Genomic DNA, 25,929 nt, shown 5'->3' with positions numbered 1-25,929 from the left:
TGTGAGCGCTAACCACTCTGGAGTGCAAATCTTCTGATATGTGCTGCATGAACGATGCACTCCACTGTGTCAAGCGAGAGCGCTTTTTCTGCTGTCTTAGCATGCTATCTGAAACTTGGTTCGCGATGAATCCGAGCTGTGGGATTTATTAGTTATAAAACTTATTCAGTCAAGAGCAGAAAGTGGTTTTCTTTGTCTTTTGTTCTTTGATTAACATGACAGACAATAGCTGGAATATTGGACTGCGGTCCCTTTAAGAATTTATGCACAGACCCAATACTGTTACACATGTTCTGTTTCTCAACCATTTAACGTTCTAAAACTGTTTAACTGCATACTCACCAAGACGGGCATTTTGACATAATTGTATTTGACATGTAATTGTATGTATTTGAATGTTTTAGCACAGTTAGCCACTCATTTTGGTATTTGTGGCTCACACGCTGTTTGCGACTGAGCGCGGGCCGCGCTTTTAGTGTAAGTGCAAAACCTGCAATACAAGCACTATTTAACTGATGCGAAGGAGACGTGTGTGAGAGAGAAGGGTTCATCGCAGAGAAGAGAGTGAGAATGCGCAATGTAACAAAACGTTGATGTAACAAAACGTTGATGTAACAAAACGGATCGGCTAGAAATCGGAAAGAAGTGTGACTGGTCGGCCGGTCACCGATCCTGGCCAAACAATCAGTGCCTCTGTACTTTCAGGGTAAAATGCTTGTTTGTTTGTATTTGGTTAGGCATAAATCAGACTAAATTTAGTGAGGTTTATGTTTAAATGAGAATTATGTTATGAAAACATGACCAAGCTTGTTTCTCTAGAAAATCTGTCTTTTCTCAAAATACTAATGAAGAATAGAGATTTGGTGTGTGACTGTTATTGTTTATGTATTGTAGTGAAGATGCATTTGATTTAGAATGTTTGACTCAGAGCAAGTGTTTTTCATTTGACTCAGGTTTATTATTACTAGAGAAGAATGTCTTCAGAGTGTTTGTTTAATGCACCGCCCCCCCCCCCAGGGTTCTTCATGCATTGATGTTCTATAATGCTGTCTTGAATCATGTCATGCTTGTGTGTTTTCAGCATGCATGCAGGCGCCAGCAGATGGATGTAGATAGAGATAGAACATTTGTCTGTCCTTCAGCCCACAGGGTCTGTGGGGTGAGCTGTCGGGGGTGTGGAGGGTTTTATCCTTATCTCAAGCCCGCTCCAGCCTGGATCAAGAGAATGGTAGACAGTTCTCCAACTGAGAACTGGGTTTTTTTTTTCTCCATTTGATGCACAAATGACCGCTTCCCAGCAGGAGGTTCATGCCATGGGCCTGTAAGGATTCTGGAGAGGGTTTGGGTCAACTCTGGGTCAGGCCAGTTGAATCTTTAAAAGCACCTTGGCTTGAGTTCTCATTGTTGGAGACACTTTGGAAAGGGGAGATAAGCAGCCACACAAATCTGAGCTGAACAATTCTTTCTAAAACAATGTAGTTTACATAGTGAAAAGAAAGATTGAGAGTAAATCTTGCTTGTTTATGCTGAATGACTTGTTGTTGAAGACTTTGACTAAATTCATGCTTCTCAGTAGTCGGGCTTTTGTATGACAGGGAACAGATCAGGAGGGGAGGTCTCCTCACATAAACAAGGAATGCTACCAAATTTCTCCTCCTTCACTCTTGACAAATAGATACAAATTGAGCTTGTAAAACAAACCATCTGTTGGGCTCTACCGTGTGAGGAGAAGGGGTCAAGTTAGCATCCGGCCAGTCTTATAGAAGGTCTCTTCAGAGATGTTCTTACCCGCTTTAACATACTGTCATGTGATACGGTGTCACACCTAAATGATGGATGGACTCCGTGCCTTTCGTTGCAACACAAGGTTTGGCGTTCATTCAAAGACAATACATGTCACTGATGGAGAAGACCAACTCTTTGCTTTTGGCATTACCAATAAAAGAAAATCCCAAGTGCAGCGCAGTGTCTGATATATTAATGAAAGTCTTTTGGCTCCTAACTCTGCCAAAATCAACTCTGTGCTTCCTGGCCTGAAAAAAGGTAGAGTGAAAGAAAGATGTGTATTTTTCTTTGCTCGACTCAGAGTCCTACTTACTGACAATCCGTTTTGCAGAACTGGCCAGTACAGAGGCACAGTGCCTTTGTTTCTTAGGGTTGGATTACTTTGGCTGTCAAGACATCTGACGCACAGTATTATTCTTGATCGGGTTACCTTTTTGACTTATTTAATGTATCATTTAACTCCGATATGAATACATAAATAATAAATTATTACAAAAAGCTGGAGGTATTCTTCCTCTGACAGCTGACATTAGACAAGTAATGGTAAGTAATGGAAGGTATTTTTCTTCATGGTACATCTGTAGTTTAATTGGACATGGCTCCATTGAGTGGTGCAAACACATGCATTTCATTTAGCAGTTGTTTGCTTTTTTTATGTCTCCAAATGTAATTAGTGTTTATATTTTGTTTCTTAGTCACTTACACAATGGGTGGAATTGCACCATTTATCCTGGTGTTTGTTGCACTTTGTTCTATTACGTGTCAAGCATATCTGGCTTGGAAGTTTATTAAAGACCTCAGTGGTTTTATTGGCTGCGTAAAGTGATGAAGCTTGTGAGCGCTCTTCTGGCTTATGTCAGGCTTAGCTTAGTTGCTGCGGTAACGAACAGCTTTCCACTGTGACGGCCGCTGATTGCTGAGTCAGGACCCAGGCCTTGCGGTGGGCCACCCACTAGCATGAACCCTTCCTGCTCCAAACCCCCCAACCCACACTCCTCCCATCAGTGCAGATGACTGCACCCCTGCTAGAACATTTGATACACAGTAAAGAGTTTAAAGGAACAGTTCACCCAAGTATTTTTTTAAAGACTCTTTGCACAGTCCTTAGTGACCACAGCTGTCAAGCTCCAAAAAGAACAAAAAAAAAAAACAATAAAAGTATCATTAAAGTTGCTCATGCGATTCCATATAAAAGTCTTTGTAAGGCATATGATAGTTTTGTGTGAGGAACAGTCTAAAGGTAGAGAATCACATTCCCGGGCTCTTGATTGCCATTTTTGTTAAAACATATAGTTGCAAGTATTTTATTAATTTCTAATGAAATACTGTAATGTTAATAAGGCAAAAGAAAAGCCATAATGTCCATAAAAGAAAAGAAAATCTGTAATCTTCTAAAGTCATTTGTCATTATTCACAAGTAAACGTGCCTTCTGCTCACTTTAGTAGAGCTAAAAACTTTCGTGATGTGTGGGGCAGGTCTGAGAGCCATGGGAGCCAAGCCAGGCCAGTGTGATGCACCGGTGTCTCTCATTAACACACACCACACCAGCCTTGCCTCCATGGCTCTCATTCCCACCCCCTCATCACAATGTTAATTATATACAGCTTGTTTATATAAACATCATCAAACATCAAAACTCAAATCTTCAGCGTTTGAAAGTTCAGTGATAGTAAGCAATAGAACATAGTAATGTAACTATCAAAAAGACTATCACTACACTTGCATGTAAATATTCAAGCAACATGCAGTATACACAGTCTTCAAATGTAGCAGTCCATCCTCAACCTAACCACATGCTAACCACTACTCTTCACCCTATAACTAGAAAAGAACCCTCTGTAAATCCTCACATAAAAATCCCCATGTTAATCTTGTGCAAAAAGACACAAAATAACACATAATTTAAATTTTTGTTTCCCTTACACATTCTAATGCAAAGCATGCTAAGAACTAGAAAACCCAATCATTTTAAGTTCAGCTTACTACAAAGAAATTTTGAGTTCACAGAACTTTCATTGTCATTTCAGTCAAATTAACTAATTTAATTTAATTCATTTAACTTTTAATTCATTTTCACATTTCAGGTTTTACAGTGTGGGCTTTAATGATGTTTTTGTCCATGTTTGAGCTTGACAGCCTTTGGTTTTTATATGACAAAAAATGCAGAACAATTCTTCAGAAAATTCTACATTTGGGTTGAATGGAAAATATAATAGCGTATGAATTTGGATTCTCTATGAGTAAATAATGACATAATTTACATATTTGGATGACCGGTCTCTTTAAGAAGAGGAAAGAAGAAAGTAATGTTTCACAATTCTAAATTGCATAATGCCTGTTATGTTTTGCTCTGTTTGAAGTTGGATGATGGAGCTGTTGACTTGCTCTAAACTTTGCCATTCATTTCACGGAAGATCATTGTTTAGTGCCGTAATTTACTGTATTCAATGGTCTCTCTTGAATTTTTGTTGCCAAGCATGTTCTTTGGCTAACCCCCTGATGAAATGAGATCATACCTCTGAGACATAAGACATTACACAAATGTCGCCCCGTAATCATGCACACAGAAAACAGGAAAATTAAAATCATTCTTCAGTGAAAGTCATCATTTTAGCTGACATCAATCAGCTCTGTGGTCACCCTCTTATCGCTCGCTTGTTATGTTTTATTGAAGAAACTTGTACATAACAATTAAATTATCATTCGATCAAGTGTCTCTAAGGTACTACATTTATATGACTACATTCATCCAGACCCAAAAATAATCTGCACTTGTTCAGAGGGTCTTTTCCCACCTCTTTCTCTGTCAATAAAGTTCAGGGCCTGATTCCAGAACATTACAGTGTTCTGAATGAGGGAGCTGTTTTGGATCTCCATGGATACATCTAGATGACATCATATTACTGTCAAGATTAATGAGCCATATTGAAAATCGGTTCAGGCAACAGTGCATTAACCCCAGCGGTGTACTCTCCTCTCAGTTCCTTATGAAACCAGACCATAAAAGTAGTAGAATGTTTTCTATCAGTATGATAGCTGTATGATTAGTATGATATCATTAAGTCACTCTGGTATCATCATGATATCATGATATCCTTAAGTCTCTCTGGATTCTCTTTTAAGCAAAATTTTAACCTTGAGCCGGTTAGGTTTAACTGTTTGAATCCTGATTTAATTTGCAAAATTAATTACTACATATTTACTTAATAATATATTCAGTTTTAAACAACGATAGCAAAAAGTGACATTCTAAATTGCTGGATTGGGATTTAGACAAAAACAAAATGTAAATTAAAAATGATATTATTTATAATTGTATGTATAATTTAATCAGATGCATTATGGAACAATAACATTCTGTCCTTGCAATTTATTATAAATCTTTAGTTTTAGTTAACTATATATATATATATATATATATATATATATATATATATATATATATATATATATATATCTATATGGGATTTTTGTAATAGTCAATACTCAATGTGATTATTTAAATTTGCACCGCTCAAATGAGTTTTGCATTTGCATCATGTATGATTAAAATGGCATGTGCCCTTGTGGCCTAATGTTTAATAATGAGGCATGTGTGTATGCTTTAAGGCAGTGGTTCCCAACCTTTTTCAACTCGCGGCCCACACAACCAAACACATATGTTTGCGCGGCCCACTTCAAAAAAATTTACTGACCCCGCTATTGTTGGGTTAATAACTTAGTACTCAGAAGCTAGATTTTAAACTATATTTATTGAATAAACTAGGGCTGTGCCATATGGACAAAAAATAAAATAAAATGATCGCGATTTTTTTTTGATCAATTTTGCAATTGTGCTTTTACAGTCATAAATGCATTCAGGATTAATTTGAAACATATTTCCAAAAGAAAACCAATCAGAGCTTTATCAAAAAGTTGTAACATCTCTAGAACAGACATAAGTCAAAATTATCACTATAGTGAAGATGTAAAAAAATGTATAGACTTGTGGCAAAAAAAATAAATAAAAAAAAATCCTGTATACAGGGACTTTTTTTTCTTTCTTGCCATGCATTGTTCATAGAGCTCATTAATTGTAGCGGTGCCTCAGGTGTTTGCAGTGTGTATACAGTATGTGTATGCGGTCAGCAGTGAGAGCGCATAAATATAACGCGAAAGCACATTAAAATAATGCACGAGTGCGAATCTCTCTGTTCGCAGCAGATTTCCTTTGCTCTGTCACAAAACCGGTCGTGCTTGCTCAGATACACGCTGCTTTGCGAGGAGAGAGTGTGCACACTTAAAACGTGTCTCCTCTCACTTAAACTGCATCCTGTTCACTAACAAATTCACTCAATGCTCATGTGTTAGACATGAATTATTTTCACACGTTTTTATTTCTAGCCTTTTACCGCAGTGAGAACGCTCTGATCCGTCAACATTGGCTCAGAAAAAGGCGCATCACAGACAGTGTGTGAACCTGGAGTTAGGCATATGCGCACGCTCAAATTGTGATTTTAGGATGTTTTCTTTTAATCACACAGCCCTAGAATGGACTGGAAATGAACAGAAAATAATTGGCGGCCCACCTGCAATAGTGGGCCGCGGACCACAGGTTGAAAACCACTGCTTTAAGGAAACCAGATGCCATAGTGTACATAAATGTGAAACTATTCACTTTCTTTCAGCTCTCTCCATATGGCCTGTTTATTTGAAACTCATTTGGCATTGGTTGACACTCACGTCAATACTATAGCAACTACTGTAGATATGCCAGAAACTGACTATACCACCAAAACACATGCAGATACAATCTCATCACTGATCACTTATGCATTTTAAAAGATTGGGTTTTAAAAGCATAAAAATCCAATTTGTCTCCATGTATTAAGAATGTAGCTTTTTTGCATTATGCTTGTGACTAAAGTGACTAGAAATGATTTTGGTTACTAAGTAGTATGAGAACACTCAAGTGGGGAAAGACCAGGACTTTTTATTGTTAGTTCTTCTCAAGGAGAGAAAGATTTGTTCAAGTAGTAGGAGCTGCTTCGCATTTACATTGTGAAATTAAAAACAACAACAATAAAGATAACATATTATGTACTGCAGTAAGAACAAGGTGGGCTTGTATGACTTCACTCAAGTCACTGCCAGAAAAAAGTTGCAGCATTCTGCATTCTGTCACCAAGACAGATGTTACATAAGAAAATGAAAACACTGTATACACACACACACACACACACACACAGTGAGGTTCAGGTTAAGTTATAGGCTTAGTACTGTTAAACCATTTGGAGAAGTTGCAGGAGAAGAATGGATTCAAAGGTATATGCATGTATTTACTGCAGTAAACTAAAAACAAGAACAGAATCTCTCTTTCAGCTCATTAGCCAGAGGCCCTTGGCTTTAGATTTAGATTTCCTGTCTCAGATTCTGAGTGGGATCTGCCTGTCTGGCTGGCCGTGAATTATCTCTGTTTTTGTCTCCACACATTTTCCATACATCCTTTTTATGGTTTCCTCTTTAATTCATGCTTTATTTCTACAGTAATACGATATAGATGACTTGCAGGGCTGAACATAAGCATATATCTGCATGCCTACTGTACATGCAGTGTTTCTTTTCTTTTCTCAATGTTTTCATTCTAAGCAGCAAGAGCAAAATCTGTTTCATTTATCTTGAAAGACTATTGTAGGTTTATCCAGCTATTTCCACAATCGCTAGCTTTGTCATCTCATTCTTTCAGAGTCTCTCTGGATTTCTAAAAGTGCACATGGCCTTAATCACATAAGGAAATAAGTGGAGCTGAAAACAGCCCACACGTGTTCCAGTGACTGTGCCAATGTCTTAGGAAAGACTTTATTGCCTCTCTCTGAACTCCAGAGAGGATTTATTCCTATTTCTGCCTCTATTTTGTTGCTGATGTCATAAAAAGAAAAAAAAAAGAACCTGTTGGATCCAGAAATGTTAAAGACTTACTGTAAATTGCTTGATTTTGATTTGTTTGGATCAAAACTGCATGTGTCTGATTATATTTGAGCTGAGACAAGTAAACATGTAAACAAAGGCTTCATGTTGTAGCCCAACCATGAGTGTGGAACAATATACGAAGGAATTATGCCCCGGATTGTTAGTCATTTCAAGGCATGATTTTCCTCAGTGTATCTTATGGATTTTGTTTTCCATGCAGATTCAATCTTGCTCAATCAGCATAACAGGATGTGCTGTTTTAATTGGTCCAGACTAGGGTTGTGCCGATAGACGATAGTATCGTGTATCGACGATAGACATAGATATCGACATAAGCAGATTTCTCTGTGAATAATCAAGATGATATTAGGCTCATTTTCCTATGAATGTATTAGATTATAATAATAACCATTATTATTTTTATTTTTATTAGACGGCCTGTTATAATTCGGCTGTCAAACTGCCTAGCTATTTCACTTCAGTGTGGCTGAAAAAGTTGTAACGCTTTTACTCGGATAATTCATTAAATCCATGAAATGAAAGAGATAGAAAGCGAGGAGTTGATGTCCCACACATTTAATGGCTGGTACACGGCAACGCACTCTTCTCATACGCGAGAGATTAACTCTTTCTTGGCATTACAAATAAAGTAAAGAGAAAATAATAACAAGTCGGCAGAGCAAACTTATCATCCATAGTGGTTCTCAAGTAGTCCTTCTCTTAAAGACTGATCACTTATAACACTCACTATGTGGTGGTGACGTAGAAGGACTACGTGAGAACCACTATGGATGATAAGTTCGCTCTCCCACCTTGTTATTATTTTCATGCACTCCACACTATAATGTGGTGCATGCACAATACATAGTTTTGGCCTTTACAATGTCCCCATCCACAAACAGACGTATATCGTCTGCAGATATAAGGTATTTCTTTGCACTTTAACAAGTAATCTGAACGGTATATATATATGTGCAATATTTGAAAGAGCCCTCACTAACTGAGTTTAATGCCACAGTTATGTTAGAATGCATCTCATTCTTGTTTCTGTGGCGGTGTGTCGGTCTCGTCATGAGGCGCGCTGTCCGGAGCGCTGATGCATCAGTTCAACTCAACTTTACTCCAAATATATGAACTTACCTGGTTTGAATACTTTATATTTAAAGTGTTCGTTTATGTCCAATATTAGTGTTAAACTGTTGGTCTTTAAATGAAATCTATGATGATTTGACCATTTGAAAATGACCACATCGCCCAACACTAGTCCAGACCTCTCCCACACAGATACACCAGGTTTGGTGGTATGTTCAAGCCATTCATAACTTAACATCTCACTAAAATATATTAAAAAATGCACATCCTATACCATGATGGTGTTTTATAAATGAGGTTGAAGTCAATAATATAAAGGGTTCTTAGAGGAAAAGTATTACTTGTATCCAAATTGTAAACTGAGCTGACATTTTAGATGTTTGTTCTTCAGTTCTTGGCATGAAGCGATGATGTATCAGATTTTCTCTTGCATCCTTTGATTTTTTTTTCCCCCGTTGTGTAATAAGCTCCAGATGTCTGTGCCTATTTAAAGTGTTATAAACCTGTTTGCTGTCAAAAAAGGGGAAAAAATATTACTGTTGCATGCTAGCGGTGTGGAGCAGTACAGTTCAGAGGTTTACAAACATAATGGTGTAGTAATTTGTCTCTATAGTTAAACCCCCCTTTTTAGAGTGCTTTCTTGTTAACATTCCAGAGAGGGGGCTTTTAATGAGGGACGCTGGGGCCATAATGATTGGATCCAGAGATGGGCACCAGATTCACAAAATTAGCTATTTCTGATGCCACACAACTGAAAAGAATTTCATGCAAATTTTATTGGAGTCTTACCGTGAGGGATGATTCCAGATGTTGGCAGTGGTCATGTACGGATAGATATGCAGCATATTTGGAACATGACGAAACTCATTGTTTTCTTATGTTGAAACAAACCGGAGTTATCTACTTCAAGAGTTTACTTGCTCTTCATCTTAAGAGACTGACTTGGTCCATTGTTACTATTTGATCATGTTTGTTAAACTCTTTGGTTTCAGGGCTGCCAATCCATCATGTTCAATCATTTTACACTTCTGGTTTTCCAAATGTATTAGTCACATAATGATGGCCAACGTGAAATCAGTTGAGGTAATGCTTAACTGGAATTATGAAAATAAATACTTTATTATGACAGCAATTTTAGCTTTCAGATCATGCAGATTAAACTATAATTATTATCAAATGGCAAAATAATTGTTTTTCTTAAATGCCTGAAGTATGAGAGTTCGTTAGCTTTCAAACTGTATAGCTTATAGCTTAAACATTTGAACATTAAGGATGGCTTGATTAAACACAATTATAAATCAGTCAAACACTGTAAAAATTAGTAATGTCTACTTGAGATCAAATTAGACTCCCTTGGAAGATCTTCTTCCAGCTCTGAGAGATAGGCTAAAGGTAGAACTTAACTGATTTTCTTTTTGAAGAGGAGAAGTCTGGGTAGTGGTCCAAACATTTTTTAATTATGGCATATTTAGCAATTCAGTACTCTTAAAAAACGTAATTACTGAGACGATAGGAAATCTGAAAGCTAATTTTCTCAAGAAGTAGGATAATTGTTTTTGCAAAAGAGCATATTTTGAATCGTTCAGGGGGACAAAAAAAAGGTCCTAATTGAAGAATCACCCTTGAACATATTCCAAACCAAAAATCAACTCAAACATGGACCGCTTTCTGTGTGTAGTGTGGAAAATTTTATTTTTGTTGCCATGGAAATTTCCATCACAAGTGTTCTGTTGCATTGGGCAAGTGCGAGTGGGTCTTATAGCAGGTATAGAGGAAAAAAAAAGAGAAGTACAGGAATTTTTTCTTTGAGCGACTTCCTGAGTCCAAATGAAACACAGCTGTTGCACAGGCGTGGATTCGGGCCTCAGCGTTTCCCCCTCTTTCAATCTCCTGCCACAGCTTAACAACCTCATCTCACACAGAGTTAAAGCAGCACTTCTCCTCCTCCAACTTTTAATATGATCTATCATGAGATCTGTAGAGTGCATACTGTGAAGTGTGGACTAGAACAGCAATCATCCAGTGTATATTATTATCAAACAGTAGGTATGGGCTGTTGTGTGTTACTGTAAATTTATTTGGAGCGTTTGACTAGTTATTTTCTCTTTTGGGAATTTCCTGGACCAGAACCAGTCACTGCTGGCCTGTTCAAAATGACACTCTAGCCATTTTCCAGACTCTCCCTAAAGCACTGTAGTAAAGGGCAAGATATGGTCATCCATTCCAGAGCCTCAGTTTGCTTTTCCCTTTAGGTTTTTCCATGTTTGTGTTTGAGCTGCAAACATTAAGTGTGTGGGTGTTTGGATGTGTGTCAAAATGTTTATAGATAGTGTTGTCATGTATAGTTCACGTAGACTGCATTAATCAATTGGCAATTGTATAGTAGGTTAAAAAAAAAACATTTGATTCGAACCATTGTAGTTCCTATTAGGGTTTGTACTTTTAAGTAATGCAATTCCATTGCCATATCTGACCCTGGACCACAGAACCAGTCATAATGGTGAATTCGATCACATGAAAGCTGAATAAATAAGCTTTCCATTGATTTATGATTTGTTAAGATAGGACAATATTTGTCTGAGATACAACTTTTTGAAAATCTGGAATCTGAGGGTCAAAATATTGAGAAGATTTTCATTAAAGTTGTCCAAATGAAGCTCTTAGCAATGCATATTACTAATCAAAAATTAAATTTGATCTATTTATGGTAGGAAATTTACAACATGTCTTCATGGAACATGATCTTTACTTAAATGTGGTGTAAGCGATTTTTCAAAAACACTTAAGAAAACTGATTCGGGCCGAGTAGCAAAATAAACTTGTAGCCAATCAGCAGTAAGGGGCATGTCTACTCATGATGTGGAAGAGTTCATAGGACAGACATTAGCAGAGCCAAGCGACAGAAAGGTAGACATAGCAGATAAAAACAAAAGAGGATGCTTAAGGAAAGAAGTAGGACCCGTGTAAATATCGGATCAGCTTTGCAGTGTCAATACGTCGTAAATAGAACACAGCAGCAGTTTTCTGTCTGGGATTTGTTGTGTCGTGTTGTGCCTCACTGTGTTCTATCTGGTAATATTGAACTGGTAATATTTGTATTTAAAGATTATAAATTCAAAAAATGTGTCTACACAGACATTTTAGTTACTTCAGTATCGAGCTACACTGGTTGCACTCTACTTTTCTGATTCCCTTAAAAGAACGAGTTGATTAGAGTCATTTGTATGGAATGGGATGACACTGGTTGCACTATATGCGTTTGATTTACTTAAAGGTGTTAGGGTTTAAAGCTGTGTGGTTGATCTACAGTAGCTTCAGTGCTGCAGGTCAGTAGCAATTTGTCTATCTCTAGTTGATAGTTTTCATTAGGTGAAAGAAACCCAGCAATAAACACTCAACAGCAATGTAGAAGTAATGTGTTTATTGTCTTCTTTTCTCTCTCTCTCTCCTCTGCACACCCCAGTGACCCATAGCCAGAGGTGGTGATGTTGCTTGTTTACATGATGAGGTTTGGTTTAATGGTGGGTGGGTGTGGGTTAAGGCCTCTCCTGGTCTCCCCCGCACAGACCACCTCACCAAACCCTCAGTGTAAACCCCCCTACATCCGGGGCCATAGCTCGGAGGGCCCTTTTTTGATGTTTACACAGATGTTTAGGTTTAAGGACAAGCACCCCAGCGACCTGCCCACCCCCTGGCCCTCTCATGGGGCTTTCATTTTAGCCTGACCTGGATGCCATAGCTGCCACTCCGACCATATGCTGATAAGTCAAACAAGGATGTGAGTCTCGTTGAGGAATGTCTGGAGTTTTACTGGAGATAGTGGACGTGTTTATTTGCTAAGCTTTAATCTAAACCCAACAGGGGTCCACTTTACTCTTAGAACATGCAGGATGTGGCGAATGTGACGTCATAGTCTGTTGTGTACCATTCAGACTTGCTATTCGTACTAGTGTGACACTATTTATGGTTGACCATTTATCCCCTCGCTAAATGGTCATTTGAACCAGACTGACACAAATCACTAATTCAAGACAAACATGACACATGGTCTCCTGCTTAAAGCAAGCCCGGATGGTGTAAGCTGCATCAAATCGCTGAAATAGTTGTTTATTTCTTAGTTTCTGTTTTGTCTTAAAGGTGTTTCAGATGTTTTAGTTAATTGGGACAGTTCAGCTTAGACAGTTTAATCTATTATCAGCATAATTATTAAAAGAAACTTAATTATTAAGACCATATCAAATAAAAGTAAATATGCTAAGTCAAAAAAAAAAAAAAAATTCACACAGAAATTCTGTCATTGTTTACTTAGGCAGATATTTTGATGAATTTTTATAGTTTTTGTTTGGGCCCAATTTAAGGAACCATATCACTTTAAGGAACCATTGGCAGTTTCCATGATTTCTCCTGTCAGCTAGCAAGTTATTAAAGAATGAGGTATATGTATTTATATCATCCTGAAAAGCATTTTCATATTTGGATGCACTGTTCTTTTCTGTCGCAGGTATCCAGGAAGGAAGTGAATGCACTAAATGTAAAAACGACTGGGCCCTGAGGGTGGCGATTGCTCTTCTGTATGTACTTTGTGCACTGCTGACCATAGCTGTGGCTGTGCTTGGATACAAAGGTAGGAAGTCCTCCTGAAACTTTCTTTGAAGATCACACTCTCACGCTCATTCATTTTTTGTGACATGCATAATTCTGCATTGTTTGTGTTTTCAGCCTGGTATGCTTTTTTTAATGAAGACTGCAAATCTACAGACTATTCCTGCTGTCTGCTGTTTTGACCAGAAACATCTAGGTTCACTAGGTTTATATCTTATCCAGCTAAAATGTATCAAGAATGTGCCACAAATGAACATTCACCATAATTTCTGTTGTTCAGTTTTGAACTTTGGCTCACTTTTCTTTTTTATTTGTCCTGACATAAGGCAGCCATATGTACCTTAGAAACAAGACAGTTTTCCAAATATTGTCAACTGGACTATCACAGTGAAATCTGTTTACTGTATTAGCTGGGAAAGCCATGAGCACGGTGAAACAGAGCATCGCAGTTTATTTTGTTTGGTGCCAAAAACCAGGATAAGATAATAAACGCTGTTGTCTTCCAGAAGGACACAGTAAATTATAGGTATTTTAATAGTTTTCAAATGAAATTTACTTTTTAAGTAACTTTATTCATATATTTGATATAGCATTTCTCTGCTAATGGGTTTGATTTTCAAGTGCATTAACTGATCAAGGTATAATTGTTTTGCAATCAAATATTTATTGAGAAGAAAAGGGATAACAATATTATATTGATGGATTATATAGATCTTAAAGCACCTCAAATTTGCTCTTGAAAATGTTTCCTTGCTCATTTAGCTTTAAATAAATGTGATCCGATTGTCCAGATCACGTCTCCATTGAGTCCATATGTCTCCTCTGGTTCTCTAAAGCCTTAATCCCAACCAGATGACAAGACCATGTAAAGCAGCAAGTCTCCCTGCAAACCTGCTCCAGAGGAGATTTTATGCCTTAGCAGCAATTTGCTGTCCCAAAACCCACAGGTTGATTGACAGGGACTTTGTGGCATTCTGAATGTTTCCCTTGTTAGTAGTCTGAGAAAGAATCTGGTTACTTTATGCTTATTCTGTATCACTTCTAAACTGTCTCCTCGGTGACATCAAATAGACAAGAGTTTTGAATTGTATGTTCAGATGTAGTCCAGTGAGTGTCTCAATGGTCTTTGGAGCATATTTATTGATTGAGTCACTCATTCTGTCAGCTAAGAGAACCATTCCACTAAACTCCATTCAAAAATAACATGGCTTCTACAGGAAAATAAGAAAGAAAGGAGAGTGGGAGGGCAGGAGACTGGCAGTGTTGACCTCCCGCTGACAGACTCCCGGTGTGAAAATGACCAACAAGCCTTTGAAATGGACCTCCGTGTTTTGTTTTTCCCCTACAGCATATATTTATTTTGTTTGGTTACACAAGCGCAGTCAGGAATGCTAACACCCAAGATCTTTGATGTGCTTGAGTTTGCTGGCAGCAAATAGCAGAGTGCTGCATGTCTGAATGAAACATGAGTTAAAAAACAGTGAGAGCAAAAACACTGGAGAGCAAAGATGATGACTTTAGTTTTTTCATTCATGTTTGATTGCCAGTGAGATATTCATTGGGAACCGGAGGTGGGCTTTGTCAGGATAGCCTGAAAGATCATCTTACAGTTCCAAAAAAAAAAATTGTGACAGTTGGTATTTTAATCATATACCACTAACCAAAAGAATCAAGCTGAATGTAAAGTGGAAGTGCCCTCTAGTGGTGCACATTAACCAGACAATTAAGTCTAATGGTCTAATCTAAAACAACATTGTATAAGGAAATAAATGGCAGGATATATTAACATTTTATCCTTTAGGCATGTTAACCTAGGGTTTCATTATTAGACAAATCAGGGATGAGACCAAAATCTGTCCTTGAATAGCTATAGTGGTGCCAGCAAGACTGCTGGGAATCACCAGAAAGGTTCATGAGATGCTCTGATAGCGACTCCTCAGGATCCATTCCAAATTCCAGAGGAAATTAAGTGTCATGCATTTCCTGCATGACTGTGTGTGTGGAATGTATGTTGTATTTTTGTGCACGGTGCACTGAACAAGTGAAAAATGTGAAATCATGTCCACACAGTTCAAAACAAACATTTCGAAGGAATTTATTTCATTGTGTCTCAGAGATACATGCCAGGCAGCCTTTTAACTCATGATTTTGTAAAAATAGAAATACGTAAGGATTTATAGTATACTACATACTAGACCACACAAACACAGACAAGTCTGACTGGTGTTTTTAATGTGTGCCCACAGTGGTCCAAAAGATGGATAATGTAACGGAGGGTATGGAGAATTATGGAGGGAAAATAATGGCTGTAGAGACGGACCTCAAGAAACTTGGTAAGTCCAGACCTGAGATGTTATATATATATATATATATATATATGTTTCAATTTATTTATTTTTTTCTGATGAGCATGTTTTTAATTTCTGAAATTGATTTAGATATTTTTTGGAGGCATTATGTCAAATGGATGATAATGAAACTGCCCTAATATCTTAAAGAAGAAAAATTTTAAATACTTTATTAACTAACTGTATTATCTTTAATGACAGAATGAAAATGTTGAAAATAAACCCTTAAAAAGCTTAGTTATAATATCTTAGTTATTTATTCATTTAAAAACTTAATTGTTTATATTTGAAAACCTTTCATCTGGAAAAGTCATATTTTTGGACCTTTTTGTGACGCTCTTTAATAAATTTAGTATAATTTCACATGACTTTCCAAAAAATGTATAATAAATAATAATAATAATATATGAATATATTGTTTATATATAATGTATATTAATTCAAGGTGTAAGGAAAATAAAACATTTTAATTGATTACAAGACAGTAAATATGAGCCATTAAATAAAAGTTATCATTAAATATTTAGATTAGATTAGATTAGATTCAACTTTATTGTCACTGCATATGTAGGTACAAGGCAACGAAATGCAGTTAGCATCTAACCAGAAGTGCAATAAGCAGTAAGTACAGAATAAAGGTCTATAATGAACACTCTTCATATACATCATTGACTCTCACCTAATAAACTTCTAATTTTGATGTGAAGATTATCAAACGGGAGAGAAGTCAGAGAATGCCACCAGTGAACTCCTCTCGTTCAAGTTGGAAATTCAGAGCTTGCAGAAGCAGCTCAGTGACGTTGCTGTGAAGGCTTCTAACAACAGAGCTATTCTCAGTGAGCTACGGCTAGCTGGCGAGGACATGCAGAGTGGACACCAGTCATTGCGAGAGCTGTTGGAGAGCAATGCCAATGTCATTAGCAAAGTAAACCGCACCTTAAACTCATACAGCGGCCTGATTGACGCACTAAAGATGGACACAGCACGGCTCCAGATGGCTCTTCAGGTGCAGACGAGCGAACAGGGCCGAAACACTCACAACATCAGCACTCTGAACTTCACCCAGACCCAGCAGAGGAACCTCATCAGCTCCCTCCAGAGGTCGGTGGAGGACACTAGCCAGGCTGTCCAGAAGCTTAAGAATGACTATCAGAGCCTTCAGCAGGTGGCTAGGCAGACCAAAGCGGATGCCGACTGGCTGAAGGAGAAGGTCCAGAACCTTCAAGCCTTAGCTGCTAACAATTCTGCGCTGACTCGCTCTAACAGTGATGCTCTGGAGGATGTGAACTCTCAGTTGAACTTGATCTCAGAGCAGGTGCAGAACGCCTCGGCCATCGCCGACAGCCACGACCAGAGCCTGCGTGAGCTCATGGACCAGCAGCGAGACCACGACAATACCACCTCCCTGAAGTTTGATGCACTAGAGGCACGTCTTGACCATAATGAGGAGGAAATGGACCGCATAACAGGGAACGTGAGCTTCACTACGCAGCTGCTTGGAGTGATCAGCATGGACCTGAGTGGTCTTCGCAGCTGCTCCGAGACGTTATCCCGGCACTCGGACCTGCTGCTGGGGCTGAACGGCAGTGTGGCAGAAACCAGAGCCGACAACACAGAGCTCAAAACCCAGCAGGAAGAACTCGCCGCCAGGCTCGACAAAGAAGTCAGCAGCCTCTCCATAGTCATGGAGGAAATGAAACTGGTCGACAGCAAACACTCGCAGCTCATCACCAATTTCACTATCCTCCAGGGTAAGATGTCAGGCTATTGATTTAAATACAGACACTTATTTTAAAAGATTCTGTTTTGTTATACACAACTTAATCGTTCCTATTTTCTATTTTTTATTCATATTTATAGTAAGTAGTGTTATTTTAGTATTATTTATAGACTGTTTTAGTTTAGCTTTTATGTGTATATTTTCAGTTTTCAGTTATTATTTAGGTTTTAGTTTTTATTTATTTCCAGCTTGTAATTTTAGTGTTTCAATTTAATTATATAATAACAGCTTAATAAAATAATATATTAATTTAAAAAAATATTACACATTATAAGTGTTTAGAAATATTATTTTATGTTTTTTTATTATTATTATTTAGAATATTTTAAAATGCATAATTTGCATAATTTGCAATCAAAACATGGCTCAGCTGATCTCTAACTGAATCAATGAGTGATCTCCTTGAAAAGTCTTAATTTACAAAAGTAAACACATTGCACATATGCAAATCTCTGAATATACCTAATAACTCATTTGAACTACCAGCATTTTGTGCTTTTGGACAATTAGAGTCAAAGTTTATTATTTTGTTACATAATTTCAGGTCCTCCTGGTCCAAGAGGTCCTCGGGGAGACAAAGGGTCCCAGGGGCTGCCTGGCAAAGCTGGCCAGAAAGGAGAAAATGGTGAGAAAGGAGCACCTGGTGTTGCTGGGCCTAAAGGAGAAAGGGGACCGATAGGGCCTCCTGGTGTACCAGGAATGAAAGGGCCACCTGGATCAAGAGGAAGCACTGGGTCAAAGGGTTCTCGAGGATCAGGGGGCAGGGCGGGGCCATCGGGAGAGAAAGGTGATCCTGGTATACCTGGTCTGCCCGGAAGAGATGGTCAGCCAGGTCCTCAAGGGCCACAAGGGCCGCAAGGACTTAGAGGGCCAGCTGGGCCTACTGGGCCTGCGGGACTGGATGGACCCCGTGGGCCCCCTGGCCCACCTGGACCTCCTGGATTACCAGGATTTACAACACAAGTAGTTGTGCCCCCGGTAGAGCCACAAGGCTTCGTCAGCCGCCAGGTAGCGCCACCCCCTACAAGTACACCAGGTACTAGCTTTTCTCATACTCACTGTCACTGTTTACACATACTTAATACAGGCCATTTATAGATATTAGAGTATACAGAATAAATATTTTTTTTGATGTAATATGGATATGCTGTTGTATATCAAACAAGTGATTTTTGAGAACAGTTCGTACAGTTGGTAAAAGTTGTCAATATTCAGAGTATGAGACACCATACTTGGCTACACGTCATGTCACTTTCACATTTTCACTTTCAAATGTAACTGATGTGTTACTTTTTTTAAAAAAATGTATTATGTAGGGACAATACAAAAACATAATTTCACAGATTATAGCGCATATTTTGCATCTTCATACCAATTTCCTTACAGCTTGAAGACTTGAATTGTATAAAAACCAGTCTTTTGTGTGAGTGCTACTTTTTAAGTTAAGATTCGATCATATTTGTAATGCTTTCTTTTTTATCTAAGGGTGTCCACCTCAGTGGAAGAGCTTCAGAGACAAATGTTACTTCTTCTCGTCAGAGAAATTGGACTTTAATGAGACAAAGGAAAGATGCAGCAACAAGAGTTCAACTATGCTGATAATCAATGATGAAGATGAGCAGGTAAATCCTGAATACTACTCATGAATATGTAATATGTCTTAGAATTAGCTATGATAAAATAACTTACATCATTCGAACTCTTGAGTTTTAGACCTAACATTAGTCTATAAATACGTTGCAACAATGCCTACTTTAATATCTTTCACAGCTATGGATAAAGAGGCAGATTTCTGGAAAGGGCTACTTCTGGCTGGGTCTCACTGACATTATTGATGAAAACATCTGGAGATGGGTGGACGGGACCCTGCCCAACTATACGTGAGTAAATAACCGAAATAAAATACCCATGAACTCTATTATTGATACTCCAGTTTGTATATAATACAGTGGGTATAGAAAATAAACACCCCATTTAAAATAATCATATTTTGTAGCCTTGCAGCCTGAAATGTGTTCCATTGAGCAGGTGATTAGCTACACCTGATTGAGTTTACAAGTCATTTTAAGAAGGGGGTGATTCTTTTTCCAACTGTAGAATGATTCTAGTTTTTTTTTCTGACCTGTTGCTGTTATATCTTTCACTTTGGTGTTATACGTTGCACTGAGTAAACACAGCTATATATATATATATATATATATAACAAAAAAAACGAAGTCTGTCTTTATTTCAGGCTGCAAAGAAACAAAATGTTATTATTTTAAGGGGGGGGGGGGTGATTCTTTTCTATACCCACTATAGGTTACATTAGGGCATTTTACGCCGCGTTAGTTCCAGAACTAAATGTACATTACTAAAGTACTGGGATTAATTTACGCAAAGTATTTTACAGTACCATTTAAAGGGTGGCATTCGCACCAACAGTGTGTACTAAGCCATGACGTAAGCTGGACGACAGCGATGTCATTTGTTCGCTGCATTCAACAACATTAACAAAGAACAACGTTAACAACAGGAGGATGGAGGATGCTGTGCTCAAAGCTGTGTTTTTGTTGTGTCTCGCGGGTTTCACAATAATGGACATGAAATTTAGACGTATACGTAAAGCGACTGAAAGAACTTGGAGGATTAAGAATCTACAACAACTTGCAGTGCTACATTTGCTACAAGTGCCTGCACTTCAGCGTCCATACATTTTATCGCTGTTCACCATACTTGCGAAATAAATTGACAATGCTTACAGCATGTTAAACACTGTTTTAAATCATGGCAAGTTATCACGAATGCGTCTGGCCAATCAATGTCTACTTACGTCATGGATAGTACCAGTTGTGCTTGTTAGACGCTGCTCCAGAGTTGGAGCTAATTTGGTTCTTGAAAAAGGCAGCCTAGTAATAAAATTGCACCTAATTCCGGCGGTGCAAAATCGCCCAAAAGAGGTAGTTCCACAATTAGTTCTGGTACTATGAAAAGGTTCCGGCAGTGCAAAAGGCCTTATTATCCCTCAGTTTCACAGACAAGGCTTAAGCCTAGTCCCAAACTAAAATTTAAGTCTGAGCTGTTTCAGCTAAAAGAAACTTACACTGACTGATCTTAAAATACATCATTGACTTTGTTTTGTCTCAAGATGCACATCAGTAATGTTTTTTTCTAAGGCAGGTTTAAAAAAATTACTTGAATTGAACTATGGCCTAATACTGGCTTAGTCTAAACCCTGTCTGTGAAACCAGGCAATGGTGTATCCAGTGTGTTTAACATTTGTCCCATTATTTTGAGGATCCTCAGTAATAAAATGAGAAGATGGCAATAGGGCTGTCACTTTTAGTTCGAAAAGCGATTGCACAATCGATCGGACCAACCAAAAAAGTTTCCCAAATCAAAATAGGGAATCGATTTTAACCAAATATGAACACTATTCATTTTAAAATAATTAAACAATTAAAAAAATATAGATGTAACAAAACTCACAAACAAGCAGAAAAAGAAAATAAAGAATTCCGAAAGTGCAGTATGCCTTGCGAAAGCTAGACAGAAAATACCAGCAATTTTACATGCCTATAAGACCCAGTGACGTCGAAAGCGACCTCTTGTGCTGCGTTCACACCAAGCGCGAATAGAGCGTCTGGCGCAAATGATTTCAATGTTAAGTCAATGTCAATGCGCGTCTAGAGGTCTCGTGGCACGGTAGACACGAATTCGCCTCATTCGCGCATCTAGTTACAGGAGATTCTGAGTTATGCAAAGGACCACTGCAAGCTGACAGCGACCGGCTTTTGTGTTGGAAAATTGGCAGTAATACCCCCCCACCTGGCGCAGTTGTACCTGAGTGTCCCTGGGAACTCAGTGCGGTCGGAGCGCGTCTTCTCAACAGCTGGACATATAGTGAATAAAAAACACTCTGCTCTGGACCCCGAAAATGTTGATCGACTTGTTTTCCCTGTCCAGTAAATTTATAATGCATAAATGCAGCCGGGTTGAAGCCTGCAGTGATTTTTTTCTTTTGTTATGGCAGCCTTCCCCTCAGCATACAGTATTGTTCAAAATAATAGCAGTACAATGTGACTAACCAGAATAATCAAGGTTTTTCGTATATTTTTTTATTGCTACGTGGCAAACAAGTTACCAGTAGGTTCAGTAGATTCTCAGAAAACAAATGAGACCCAGCATTCATGATATGCACGCTCTTAAGGCTGTGCAATTGGGCAATTAGTTGAATTAGTTGAAAGGGGTGTGTTCAAAAAAATAGCAGTGTGGCATTCAATCACTGAGGTCATCAATTTTGTGAAGAAACAGGTGTGAATCAGGTGGCCCCTATTTAAGGATGAAGCCAACACTTGTTGAACATGCATTTGAAAGCTGAGGAAAATGGGTCGTTCAAGACATTGTTCAGAAGAACAGCGTACTTTGATTAAAAAGTTGATTAGAGAGGGGAAAACCTATAAAGAGGTGCAAAAAATGATAGGCTGTTCAGCTAAAATGATCTCCAATGCCTTAAAATGGAGAGCAAAACCAGAGAGACGTGGAAGAAAACGGAAGACAACCATCAAAATGGATAGAAGAATAACCAGAATGGCAAAGGCTCAGCCAATGATCACCTCCAGGATGATCAGAGACAGTCTGGAGTTACCTGTAAGTATTGTGACAGTTAGAAGACGTCTGTGTGAAGCTAATCTATTTTCAAGAATCCCCCGCAAAGTCCCTCTGTTAAAAAAAAGGCATGTGCAGAAGAAGTTACAATTTGCCAAAGAACACATCAACTGGCCTAAAGAGAAATGGAGGAACATTTTGTGGACTGATGAGAGTAAAATTGTTCTTTTTGGGTCCAAGGGCCACAGGCAGTTTGTGAGACGACCCCCAAACTCTGAATTCAAGCCACAGTACACAGTGAAGACAGTGAAGCATGGAGGTGCAAGCATCATGATATGGGCATGTTTCTCCTACTATGGTGTTGGGCCTATTTATCGCATACCAGGGATCATGGATCAGTTTGCATATGTTAAAATACTTGAAGAGGTCATGTTGCCCTATGCTGAAGAGGACATGCCCTTGAAATGGTTGTTTCAACAAGACAATGACCCAAAACACACTAGTAAACGGGCAAAGTCTTGGTTCCAAACCAACAAAATTAATGTTATGGAGTGGCCAGCCCAATCTCCAGACCTTAATCCAATTGAGAACTTGTGGGGTGATATCAAAAATGCTGTTTCTGAAGCAAAACCAAGAAATGTGAATGAATTGTGGAATGTTGTTAAAGAATCATGGAGTGGAATAACAGCTGAGAGGTGCCACAAGTTGGTTGACTCCATGCCACACAGATGTCAAGCAGTTTTAAAAAACTGTGGTCATACAACTAAATATTAGTTTAGTGATTCACAGGATTCCTAAATCCCAGAAAAAAAAAATGTTTGTACAAAATAGTTTTGAGTTTGTACAGTCAAAGGTAGACACTGCTATTTTTTTGAACACACCCCTTTCAACTAATTGCCCAATTGCACAGCCTTAAGAGCGTGCATATCATGAATGCTGGGTCTTGTTTGTTTTCTGACAATCTACTGAACCTACTGGTAACTTGTTTGCCACGTAGCAATAAAAAATATACTAAAAACCTTGATTATTCTGGTTAGTCACATTGTACTGCTATTATTTTGAACAATACTGTATATATTTTTTCTAGAATGTTGCACTCCTGTTGCTGTTTGTTATTCTGCACTAAACTTCATGCCAATAAATAAGAAATATTGCTGACTTGTGCGTTTCCAGTGCTCTCTTTACGTTCGTCCGTTATTTGACGTTGAAAAAGGCAATGTCCTTTTTTTTTAGACATGGAAAATTGATTTTACAATCAATTCAATGAACACTTATGTCTTAAAAATCGAAAAAGATTTTTTCACAAAAGTGACAGCCCTAGATGGCAATGTGAGGAAACATTCCCCATTAGTCTTGTCTTATTTTAATTGAAAGGAAATGGAAGCCTGGACAGCCTGATAACTGGAGCCATGGTCACGAGGCTGGGGAGGACTGTGCAGGGTTAATACACGAGGGCAGCTGGAATGACTTTTTCTGCACAGAACGCATTGGTTTCATTTGTGAACGAACTAATGAATGTAAGTTACAGTTCTTGTTTCTTGCATATATTTTTACCTTCTTTTTGTTGAGAAGTGTTAAGTTCATATAATTTATTGAGGTGCTTTCTCCATTATTCACAGTCAGAGTTCCAGTTTTATAGCACCTGTTGTGAATGAACAGAGAATTTTGGACAAGACAATCACAGAGACAGTTCAGAAGACTCCTGGCACAGTATCCTCTCACAAAGCATGAACGATCGCTTTGCCCGGAGATCCACATGTGTGACAGACCCAAAAGCAAATGTCATTGACAATCACAGATGATTCAAGACTGCAAACTATACAATACACTGATAACCAGTCATGTTAATGTTTAGATTAAGAAAAAGCTGTAATGTATTGTAATCATGTGATTGTAAATACCTGTTTCACCGCTTTCATTAACAAAGCTGATGCCACATTACTCCAGTGCAATACCATAGCTGCTTTAATTAAAATAAAGCTTTTAACAGCCAACCGTAAAGCTACAAATAATATGTTGATGGGTTTTAATGACTGTAATCCAAAAGTTGTTCACACCAGAGTTTTATCTCCTACATCTTGGACATCACTGATGTGATTTTATTAATAAATCTTTAAAGCTTTTAATTTTTCAAAATATTTGATTATGCAGTAGCTATGTATAAAATAGTTGTGTATTTTAATACATGTACATGTATGTAGTCATCATCAAAGACCATGTTTTTTATCGGAAATAAAATATAGTTGGTATTTTTCAATATGTTTTATGTTGACATTTTTATTATCCTTTTGATAAATGTTTTATTGAGGAATGTCCTACTTTTAAGGCAATAACTGTTTCAGTTGATTTGTTTAGAACGTCTATCTACACTCTAAAAATGGCTGGGTTAAAAATAACCCAATTGGCAACCCAGCGCTGGGTAAATATTGGACAGAACACGTGCTGGGTTAAAGTAACCCAACATGCTGGTTTACACATTTTAACCCAGCATGCTGGGTTATTGAGAAAACCCAAGTTAGAGTCAGTTTTACCATTTGTGGGTTTGCATTTTTATGATTCTGGGTTATTCTTGCTGGGTTATTCTCATAATTTTACTTTTGCTTAACAAAGCAATCATGGATTAATAAATAATGAAGAATACAGGTAATTTAGACTGTTAAAAAATAATTTTAATGCCATCTGACATTCAAAAATTTGTACCAATGACAAACAATATGGAATTTTTCCTTTTTTTTTTGTTTCCAGCAAATGCAAAATAAATAAATAAAATAAAAATCACAGAATTACAGTTGCAATAAATAAGAAAATTATTTCTGAGTGACCTGTCTAGCTGTTTAACTATTGCATTTTGACATGTTTAGCTATTTAAATACACAGTGAAATGACATTGACAATTAACATTCTTTAAATTTAAATGTAAAATTATTTAAAGATGTCCTTAAATTTATATCAAGTATATAAAGACTCATATGTAGGTAGATGTGCACTGCTTAGGGTAGTTCAACATATAGTTCACCCAAAAATGAAAATTCTGTCATTTATTACTCAACTTCATGTCGTTACAAAACCTGTAAGACCTTCGTTCATCTTCAGAACACAAATTGAAATTCGAGAGGTTTCAGACCAGGGTGAATAATTAATGACAATTTTCATTTTTGGGTGTACTATTGTCAAACACTTAAGCTCTGAAGCAAAGATCTACACCTGAGAGCAGTGTACTCTGCTATAGAGCCTGTCAACGGAAGGACAATTTTCAAAAGGAAATGAGATAAAGACACATTGTGACATAATCCAAACACAATTGCAAATATTGAATAAAAACACTGTTTCAAAAACACAGAACAAAAATTACTGTTTCAGTTTCAAAGTCCCTTTGCAGCTGTATTTTCCATGTATTATGAGTAATAATCCTATCATATTGATCAAATACTGCATCATAGCAGCTTTACAATATTAAAAAGGAAAATAGTGTGTAATAATGTGAAGGGATAACAGTAAACACTCAGTTTTCAGTTAAAGTCAGTTCATCATTGATTCAGTGATGTATCGTCCCTCTGTGCGATCAAGTCGATGATATCGCTTGATCTTAATGGTCCCCAACTTAGGAAAACCAAGGAACCGAAACTCCATCGGTGACAGAATGGAGAAAAAACCTTGGAAGAAACCAGGCTCAGTTGGGGGCCAGTTCTCCTCTGACCAGACGAAACCAGTAGTTCAATTCCAGGCTGCAGCAAAGTCAGATTGTGCAGAAGAATCATCTGTTTCCTGTGGTCTTGTCCTGGTGG

General features: G+C 37.8%; 1 protein-coding gene across 1 annotated transcript; it reads left to right on the top strand.

Moving 5' to 3' along the window:
• Positions 1–13,308: 13,308 nt before the first annotated feature.
• Positions 13,309–24,403, top strand: LOC113072738 (collectin-12-like). The gene is made up of 8 exons (XM_026245704.1): positions 13,309–13,451; positions 15,676–15,762; positions 16,485–17,528; positions 18,102–18,593; positions 19,043–19,179; positions 19,328–19,437; positions 23,519–23,661; positions 23,764–24,403. Exons 2-8 carry the CDS (start codon positions 15,687–15,689, stop codon positions 23,781–23,783), a joined length of 2,022 nt encoding a protein of 673 aa, XP_026101489.1. The 5' UTR covers positions 13,309–13,451; positions 15,676–15,686; the 3' UTR covers positions 23,784–24,403.
• Positions 24,404–25,929: the final 1,526 nt, after the last annotated feature.

This window comes from Carassius auratus, unplaced genomic scaffold (assembly GCF_003368295.1).
Source record: "Carassius auratus strain Wakin unplaced genomic scaffold, ASM336829v1 scaf_tig00010016, whole genome shotgun sequence".
Classification (NCBI taxonomy): domain Eukaryota; kingdom Metazoa; phylum Chordata; class Actinopteri; order Cypriniformes; family Cyprinidae; genus Carassius; species Carassius auratus.
Note: the sequence above shows the minus strand (reverse complement) of the source record. Positions and strands in the feature narration are given on the sequence as shown.